The sequence below is a fragment of the Terrapene carolina genome, unplaced genomic scaffold, assembly GCF_002925995.2.
Source record: "Terrapene carolina triunguis isolate 2854851 unplaced genomic scaffold, T_m_triunguis-2.0 Scaffold32468, whole genome shotgun sequence".
NCBI classification, from domain to species: domain Eukaryota; kingdom Metazoa; phylum Chordata; order Testudines; family Emydidae; genus Terrapene; species Terrapene triunguis.
Genome location: NW_020696819.1, coordinates 1 through 9,288, shown reverse-complemented (window position 1 = coordinate 9,288; position 9,288 = coordinate 1). Strand labels below are relative to the sequence as shown.

Below are 9,288 nucleotides of genomic sequence, written 5' to 3'. Positions count from 1 at the left end.
GTCCTTCGCTCCTAGAGGGAGTGAGGGACCTGCTGCCCCCGAATTGCCGCAGGTGCCGCCCCTCTCCCTTGGCCGCCCCAAGCACCTGCTTGTTAAGCTGGTGCCTGGAGCCGGCCCTGGGTGGGGAGAACCTAGCCCACTCCCGTGGGACCTGCCTGCGCTGCGGGTCAGGGAAGGCCCGGGGGGCGCTAGACAAGCCACGGCCCGACGCAGGCCCTGCTTTGGGCAGGAGAAACGGTCCCATAAAGCAGAGCAGGGAGCCGTGGGGGGCAGCCGCACCGTGCTCCCAGCCCCGAGTGCTCTGTGGGGGCCGGGACCCCTCACTCCCAGCCCCACAAGCTCAGATTCCAGCACTTGCCCGTCTGTGTCTCGCTGCAGCCTCAACCCCGACCCCTTTGAGCGTCACACCTTCTGGACCCTGGCCGTCGGGGGCGTCTTCATGATGCTGTCGCTGTACGGCGTGAACCAGGCCCAGGTGCAGCGCTACCTCAGCTCCCGCACCGAGCGGGAGGCCGTGCTGTGAGTATGGGGGGCAGGGGGAGCCATGGCGCGCAGCTGGGCAGAGTCCCGCCAGGGGCCTGGGCAGCTGGGAGGTGCTCTGCACGGGCCCCCCGGCTCCAGCGGGGCAGGGACCCCAACAGCCAAGGCCTTCAGAGCTCCCTCTGGCCCCTACAGCCTGCCCTGCCCGGGGAGCGCTGGGCCCAGCTCCTGCTGGCGAGGGGCTCTGGAGAACTGGTCCCAAGGGTTCCTGCTGCACGCGCCCCTGTAACACCCCCTCGTCCCTCGCAGCTCCTGCTACGCCGTCTTCCCCTGCCAGCAGGTGGTGTTGTGCCTCAGCTGCCTCACGGGCCTGGTCATGTTTGCCTATTACCAGGAGCATCCGCTCACGGCAGCCCAGAGCCAGGCCTCCTCCGACCAGGTGAGTGCCGGGCTGGGCCCGGGATCGACCCCCTCACCCGAAAGCCAGGGCCCCCCTCCTGGGGATTCCCGACTGCGAGAGCTCTGGGCAGCTTTCTTCCTCGCTCGGAGACGGCCCCTCGGCCTTGCTCCCATGGGCTTGCTGCTAGAAGGGAAACCTTCCCAGCCGCCTGATGCCTGCCTGAGTCAGCAGAGAGCCTGCAACGCTGGCTCTGGGCAGGGGAACGGCACCATGCAGCCCCGGGGCGTTAACTCTGAAACCCAACGATGGCGGCTCTGAGTGATGGTGACGCTGCTAGCGACGGCTGCTGATTGTTTTCACATGCTGTCCCTTCCCCTGGGTGCCCCTGGCCTCTCGCCCCCCTCAGCGAATCGGTGCCCTGACCTCCCCTCCCCTGGCCAGCGCCCTGACCTCCCATGCCCTCTCCCCTCCCCCGGCCGGCCGGCACCCTGACCAGCTTCCTGCCTTTGCAGGAGGTTAAGTCCATGAATGGCTATTAGCCAGGACGGGTAAGGAATGGTGTCCCTAGCCTCTGTCTGTCAGAGGGTGGAGATGGATGGCAGGAGAGAAATCACTTGATCATCACCTGTTCGGTTCACTGCCTCTGGGGCACCTGGCATTGGCCACTGTCGGTAGACAGGATACTGGGCTAGATGGACCTTCGGTCTGACCCGGTACGGCCCTTATGTTCTGCAGCTGGTTCTGTACTTCGTCATGGACGTCCTGAAGGACCTGCCCGGCCTGCCCGGCCTCTTCGTCGCCTGCCTCTTCAGCGGCTCCCTGAGGTGAGTGCCCTGTGCCCGGGCAGTGCCCAGCGCCCGGGTGCTGAGAGTCCCCTGTGTCCGGGCTGGGTGTGACGGGAGCAGGCCCCTCCCATCCGACCCCAGCTCCTCTCTCTGCCTTGCAGCACAATTTCCTCGGCCTTCAACTCCCTGGCCACAGTGACCATGGAGGACCTGATCCACCCCTACTTCCCCGGCCTGCGGGAGTCCCATGCCACGCTGCTCTCTAAGCTGCTGGGTGAGTCACGCTCCTGCAGGCCACGCGGCTCCCTGCTGGGGGGTCTGTCCCACGCTCCCGGGGGGGAGGGGCGTCCTCCCAGCCCCTGATCCGCTGCCAGGTCCCAGTGGCCATGCAAAGAAAGACCCCGAGCCAGCCCCGGGCAGGCAGATCTGTGGGAGCTCTTCCCCATCTGGATCTGCTTCCCCAGCCCCAGCTCTGCCAGTGCCCCTCACTCCCGACCCGCAGCCCCTGCTAGCCCAGCCCTGCTCCCCACTGAGCTCTGCCGGTGCCCCTCACTCCCGACCCGCAGCCCCTGCTAGCCCAGCCCTGCCCCCCCCCAGCCCTGCCGGTGCCCCTCACTCCCGACCCGCAGCCCCTGCTAGCCCAGCCCTGCCCCCCCGCAGCTCTGCCGGTGCCCCTCACTCCCGACCCGCTGCCCCAGGCTCCTGGCTGTGCCCTGCCCAGGGGCAGGTTGTTGTATTGAGTGATGCTGCAGCTTCTAACCCCCTTCTCCTCCCCAGCTCTCAGTTATGGCCTGCTCTGCCTGGGGATGGCCTACCTCTCCTCCATGATGGGCCCCATGCTGCAGGTAGGACATGACCCCCCCAGGGTCATGACTTCACGTGACAGAGACTCCACCATTCACAGTAGTTCAAACCAGCGAGTGACCCGGGCCCCAGGCTGCAGAGGGAGGCGAACCCCCCCCCCCACCACCACCACCAGGGTTCCCAGCCTGACCCGGGGAAAATTCCTTCCAAGCCCCAAATCCAGGATCAGTCAGACTCTGGGCGTGTGGGTGAGACCCACCAGCCAGACAGCTGGGAAAGAATTCTCTGCAGTGTCCCATCACCGGCCGCTGGGGGTATTTGCTGCTAGCGGTCGCAGATCAGCTCCATGCCATCGTCGGCAGCCCCATCACACCATCCCCTCCATAAACTGATCACACTCAGCCTGGAAGCCAGTTCGGGGTTTTGCCCCCACTGCTCCCCTTGGGCGGCTGCTCCAGAACTTCACTCCTCTGGTGGTGAGAAACCTTCGTCTAAATTCAAGTCTAAACCTGTTGATGGCCAGTTTCTAGCCACGTGTTCTTGTGTCCACATGGGCGCTTAGCTTCAATAACTCCTCCCCCAGCCTGGTGTTTATCCCTGGGATGGATTTAGAGAGAGCGATCGATCTCCCCTCGGCCTGCGTCTGGTCAGGCTAAACAAGCCGAGTTCGTTGAGTCTCCTCTCGTAAGGCAGGTTCTCCGTTCCTCCGATCAGCCTCGTCGCCCTTCTCTGCACCTCTTCCAGTCTGAGTTCATCTTTCTTACCCGCGGCAGAGCAGCCCTGCTCGCGTGTTCCAGCCCAGGGCTCACCAGTGCCTGGTATAATGATACTAGCACGTCCCCGTCTCTCCGGGAAATCCCCCGCCTGATGCACCCTAGGACTGCGTTAGCCTTTATCACGGCCGCATCACACTAGCAGCTCATAGTCCCCCCGTGATGGACCCATACACCCAGGTCTCTCCTCCTCCATTGCTTCCAGCGGAGACGTCCCCAGCTCACCGTGCCTTGTGTAACGGTCCCAGCACTTCCCTGTCCCTTGGCCTCTGCCTGTGAACGCCCGGCAGTGCCCAAAGGGGCTTGTTGCTAGTACATGTCTCCCCCTCTCTGTGTCCCAGCCTGCGGCGGGGAGCCCCGCTGCCCTCTGTCCCAGGGGCTGGGCCCTGCTGCAGGGGTGACGCGCTGTCTCCCCACAGGCTGCCATCAGCATCTTCGGCATGGTGGGCGGGCCGCTGCTGGGACTCTTCTGCCTAGGGATGTTCTTCCCGTGTGCCAATCCCACCGTGAGTGTCCCTCCCGCCTGGGCCCCTCCCTAGCGTCTGCAGGCCCCAGCCCCGGGCTGGGCCTGTGTCTGCTCCCATCCCCTTCGGGTCTGGCTGGGCGGGGGGGCGCAGCAGGCCCGGTACTGGCCAGGCCCCAGCCGCTGTGAATCGCTGAGCTCCGCTGCAGTCGACACAGCACGGGGGAAACTGAGGCCGCGCCCAGCAGGGAGATGGATTCAGCTGCGGCATGGCCCCTCCACCGGCTGGGCAGGGGTCTCGGTGCCTCCCCAGCGGGGTGAAGCAGCCCCTCGGGGTCACGGAGGTCCCCGGAGCTGCACGGGCCGCCCCTGACTGCTGTCCCCGTGTGCAGGGTGCGATCGCCGGGCTGGCAGCCGGGCTGGCCATGGCCTTCTGGATCGGCATTGGGAGCCTGGTGTCCAACCTGCGGGCGGCCCCCTCGGCCCCGCCGCTGTCCAACATCACCGACTTCCCGCAGGCCAGCAACCTGAGCACGGCCCTCGCCACCACCCTGCTGACCTCGACCCCGGCCCCAAAGCGGTGAGTTGGGGAGCCGTGCTGCGGGGGGGTCTGGCCCCAGCCCTTCCCTGAGCATCTTGGCCACGGGGGAGGGGGCTGGGGACTGGGCTCCGCCGGGGGGAGAGGGCTGGGGACTGGGCTCTGCCGGGGGGGAGGGCTCCGCGGGGGGAGGGGGCTGGGCTCCGCGGGGGGAGGGGGCTGGGCTCCACCGGGGGAGGGGGCTGGGGACTGGGCTCCACCGGGGGAGGGGGCTGGGGACTGGGCTCCGGTGCCTGCCAGGCACAGGGGAGGCTGCTGTACCCCCACTGGAGGCTGCTGGGAGACCAAAGGAGCATCCCCCGAAGGGGTGAAGAGGCGTTAACCTCCTGCCGGGCTGCAGACGGAGGCACGCGGGGCCCTGGGCCCGCCGAGGGAGCAGAGATGTCCAGTGGCGGCTGGAGCCTGTGCGGGTGCCAGGTCCCCAGCTGCCCCCTAACCCGGCTGTTCCCCCCACAGCCTCTCGGGGCTCCAGAAATTCTACAGCCTGTCGTACATGTGGTACAGCGCCCACAACTCCACCACTGTCATCCTGGTGGGCTTGCTGGTCAGCCTGCTCACGGGTACGTGCGGGGGGGCTCCTGACTGGGGGGGGGGCGAGAGTGAGGGGCTCCTGGCTGTGCATGGGGGGGTGAGAGGTTCTCATGGATCCAGAGGATCTGGCTACCCCCCAGTTCTAAGCAGGCCCTGGAGTGCCAGTCCCGCAAGGGGAGGGCTCCTGCCTCAGCCCGTCGCTCTGCCCAGCGAGTCCCGCTGAGCCAGACGCCCGGGAGAGACTCGGCCGCTCTGCAGGGACCCCTGCGCCCGCCAGTGCCTGCAGGGACACCAGGCAGCCTTTCCCCCAGAGCAGCTCTCGTGGGGGGCCCTTGGCTTGGCCCAGGGAAGTCGGGGTTAAGTCCCTGCTGGCCGACACCAGGGCTGCTAGAGCCAGCCTGCTCCAGGAACCGGATCCCTGCCTGCCGGAGCTTCCCACTGTCCATGGGTCTGTCCTGGGCTCCCCTGTCTGCCTGGTCGCGGCTCTAGCTGGTCCTAGCCTTCGGCGGTGCTGCCCCCCCACCTCCTGTCTCCTACCCAAGAGCAGCCCCCACAGGCTGGCAGCCCTGAGCCCGGCGGGTCGCGGCCAGGCCCGTAGGTCAGGGACAGGACAGAAAATCCCACTCTCGGCTGTGTGGGGGCGGGGGAATGAAGGGCTCGTGGCTGCGGGCGGAGCTCACGTTTGGGGCCCCCCCAGGCTCCCTGTTAGGCTGGGGGCTGGATGCCCATGACCGGAGAGCAGAGGCTACGGCCCAGCATGCAGCGCTGCCCTTGGGGGGCGTCTGTCCTGAGGCCAGGGGCTGCGGCCTGCCCCAGGCACAGCCGTTGGTGCCGTGTGGCTGCGGGCTCCTGGCCGTGGCCGGTCCAGGCTGGGTTGCCCCAGGGGAGGGCAGGGAAGGAGAGAATAGACCCAACCCTGCCTCCCCTGGCACCGGGGGTCTCTGCGCTCCGGGCCTGGGGAAGGGCAGGCTGAAGTGGGGACATAGGGCCTGGCCTGGCACCAGGAGCAGGACAGTCTGAGGGGCGCAGGGGCCTGTGTAACCCCCTGTACTCTGTCCCTCGCCCTGGCAGGTCCCACCAAGGGAGCGACCGTCAACCCTCGCACCATCTACCCCGTGCTGCCCCGGCTGCTCTGCTGCCTGCCCCAGAGGTACCGGGAATGGCTGAGCTGTGGGGTGGGCTGCTCCGCTGAGGTGAGTGGCTGGGAGCCCTGTGAGTGCGGCAGGGCAGGCCGGGACCCCAGTTACCATCCCTGCCCGGCGACGCGCCCCCACGTTATTCCATACGGTTCCCGCCCGAGCCCCCGTCGTCGCCGGGCACAGCCCCTGTCGCGGGACTGCTCTCGGGGGGGCTGGGCGCGCCAGCAGGGGGCCGGTCGGCTCCGCAGGCCTGGAGCTGGGCACGGCCGGGGGGGCTCGGCTTGTCCTTGTTTCATCCAGACTAGGCCCCGTGGCAGCTCCGTCTCCCACCCAGGCGAGCCTGGCCCTGGTGAGGGCCTAAGGACAGAGCTGTCGATCTCCGTCCCCACCCTGGAGCTTTCGGCTCCAAGATCCGCTGGGCCCAGGCCCTGGGGCGCCCCAGAGGGAAGGGCCGAGACCTTGAACCTGGCCTGATGCCCGTGGGCAGGTGGGATGTGCTGGCAGGAGCCCGGCTGCGGAGGAGACGTGCTGCAGAGGCTGGGCTGGCTGGAGTCCCCACAGTGCCCAGGGCTCCCTGCCCAGGTGTGTCGCGTTGCCGTGATGCAGATGGGGGGTGTAGAAGTGGGGCGGGGTCTCCTAGCCATGGAGGGGGTGGGGTGCGTTCGGCCCGGAGGCAGGTCACAGCACTGGGGGCTGGCACCGCTCGCCCTGTGTCCGGTAGCTCCCAGCCCGCCGGTCACGCCCCGAGTGTGTGTGCCCCACATGCTCACTCCCCAGCACCCTGGCTGGAGCCCCACTCGCTTCCACAGGCCAGGGGGCCCTGTCCCAGACAGTCCCCGGCTCTGGGCTCCGTACAGTCCCGGGGAGAATCATAGAATATCAGGGTTGGAAGGGACCTCAGGAGGTATCTAGTCCCACCCCCTGCTCAAAGCAGGACCAATCCCCAACTAAATCATCCCAGCCAGGGCTTTGTCGAATAGAGGGGAACGATCACGTCCCTCGATCTGCTGGCAATGCCCCTACTTATACAGCCCAAAATGCCGTTAGCCTTCTTGGCAACAAGGGCACACTGTTGACTCATAGAACCCCTTCAGTGCGACAGGCCCCCCCGTCGGTCTCTGGGGCTAGGCCCTCTGCCCCACCCCCTCCCGGCAACGCACCTCTGGGCCCCCAGCACGCCTGGCTCTGCCGTGGGCCCCCTCAGGGAGCCCACTCGCTCTGGGCCCCCAGGGCCTCCCCCAGAGGGAGCAACGCCCCCCGATCTCCAGCCTGCAGTGACTCAGCCAGCCACACAGGTGGTTTGTTGAGCATCTGGACCCAGCCCAGGCAGTTCTCAGGGCCCTCGGGCCTGGCCAGTCTCAGCCCCGGCCAGATGGGTCTGTCCTGGTCCCGATGGGCCCAGGCAGCTTTTTGTCCCCAGCCCAGCCCCACCCCGCCCTGCCCCCTCCTTCCAGCCAACCACCTAATATCCCCTCCCCCACCAGCCCCTCATCTGTCCTGTGTCCGTCGTCCCAGATAAACAGGCTGCCTGCACCCTCTCTCTTCCGGCCTTTGTCCCGCCCCGGCTGGAACTGGCTGGGCAGGTCCCCTGGCCTCTCTCTCCTCAGCCCGTTGTCCTCCCACTGGCCGTAACCGTCTGGCTCCCAGCTGGGCTGGGCCTCCCGGGCACTAGTCACTGGGTCCCCAAGCTCCAGGCTGTGTCTGGGGTCCCGGCTGCTAGACAAGGTCACACCTGGTCCTCTGCAACCCCCCTTCCATCCCCTCGTTACACATGCAGCACACAGGGAAACTGAGGCACACACAGGGTTCATGCAAAACACTAAGAAATGTCCCACTTCATCCCAGGCCCCGACACACTCCCAGTCCTCAATGTCCCTAAAACCATGTGCCCTGCAGCGCCCAGCCCTCCCCTGCCCACTCAGAGCAATAATACGGCTCCTTGCTCCTTTAGAGAGACCAAAGCAGATCACATCTTGTCACCCTAACTGGGGCGAATCCACCCTGCCCTTCCCGCACCGCCCGGAGCTGGTTTATCGTACAAATAAACAAACGAGTCACAAAGTAGCCATCAGGGTACCTAAGGAATGGAGACGGACAGCGACCAGTAAAACACAACCAAAGACACTTTCCAGTGACCTGGGCTTTGTTCAAGGTGGATTTCTCCTTCCCAGCCATGGCTGGCTGGCTCTCCGCAGACGCGCAAGGGGCTGGTTTCTTTTGGTGAAAGCTCTTTGCCTACACAGGTTCCTCACCTACATTCAGTTTGCAGAGACTTCACCCCCCCCCCCCCCCCCCGGCTTGAAGAACCCACCTTTCTCGGCTTGCCAGAGCCCTGTTCCCTTGACCCTGCCTAGTGCCGGGTGTCACAGATGGCAGCTGGCTTTGCCGATGTCTCCCAAAGGCCAATGACCTTATTTCCAGAGGCCGATTGGCTGGATGTTTTTCCCTTCCTGTGGGCTTCCCATCCCCTGCTTGGAAATGGGGCTTCCAGGTTGTGACTCCGCCACGCTTAACGGACGTAGGAGACGGGGACAGCGGTGACGTTCCCTGCTGGCGGGGAAGGACCTGTTTCTCCTTTGCTAGGACACTCTGTGAAGCGCAATGTCCCATAGTTCCTGATGGAGTGTCACGGCCGTGCAGACATTTGGTGGTGCTGTTAATCACCAGCGTGTGCCAGGCCTTCACTAAACACCTCACTCCATACATGGTTATAACCCAGAAATGTTGGACACAATCAGGTGATCCAATTGCTTAGCACGTGAGGTTCAGACCCCCTGTCTTTATAGCCCAGATAAAGTTTCTCTTCCCTGCTGGAAGCTTTCTCCTGCCCCAGGTGGTAGCTTGGGGCTTCGTTTGCCTGACATGTAAATGGACCTGCATTGTCTCTGCTTGACCCTGGGCTGGGCATAGAAGCAAAGACGCCTTCCTTTGTCTAGGGCAGACCTGTTTACCAACTCCCCTGACGTGCCTGGTTTAAACACCCGTTAGTGTAATTCCAGTGTGTATCCATAACTCTTACTACACACCGCACGTACATCACACAAGAACATGAATGACTAGCAAGACATTAGTTGCCTGGTGACATACCACATGACACCTGGTAGATACAGGTGTCACGGAGTGTGGGGGGACCCAAGGCCCTGCACCCCCGGCTTCCTGCGATTCACCATGACTCTCAGCCAGCCAGTAAAGCAGAAGGTTTATTTAGACGACAGGAACACAGTCCAAGACAGGTCTTGCAGGCACAGACAACAGGGGGGGTCCTCAGATAGGTCCATCTTGGGGTCCCAGGGCACCACAGCCCCCTTGGGGGGT

At 65.2% G+C, this 9,288-nt stretch overlaps 1 protein-coding gene across 1 annotated transcript; it reads left to right on the top strand.

The window, feature by feature from the left end:
• Positions 1-171: 171 nt before the first annotated feature.
• On the top strand, positions 172-6,027 carry LOC112124764 (sodium-dependent multivitamin transporter-like; the record flags this gene model as incomplete). The annotated part of the gene is made up of 9 exons (XM_026663106.1): positions 172-519; positions 790-919; positions 1,616-1,704; positions 1,827-1,939; positions 2,443-2,510; positions 3,662-3,748; positions 4,098-4,285; positions 4,760-4,863; positions 5,906-6,027. Coding segments are annotated over 9 exons (1,249 nt in total), but the record flags the coding sequence as incomplete, so codon positions are not given.
• Between the last annotated feature and the right edge of the window lie 3,261 nt (positions 6,028-9,288).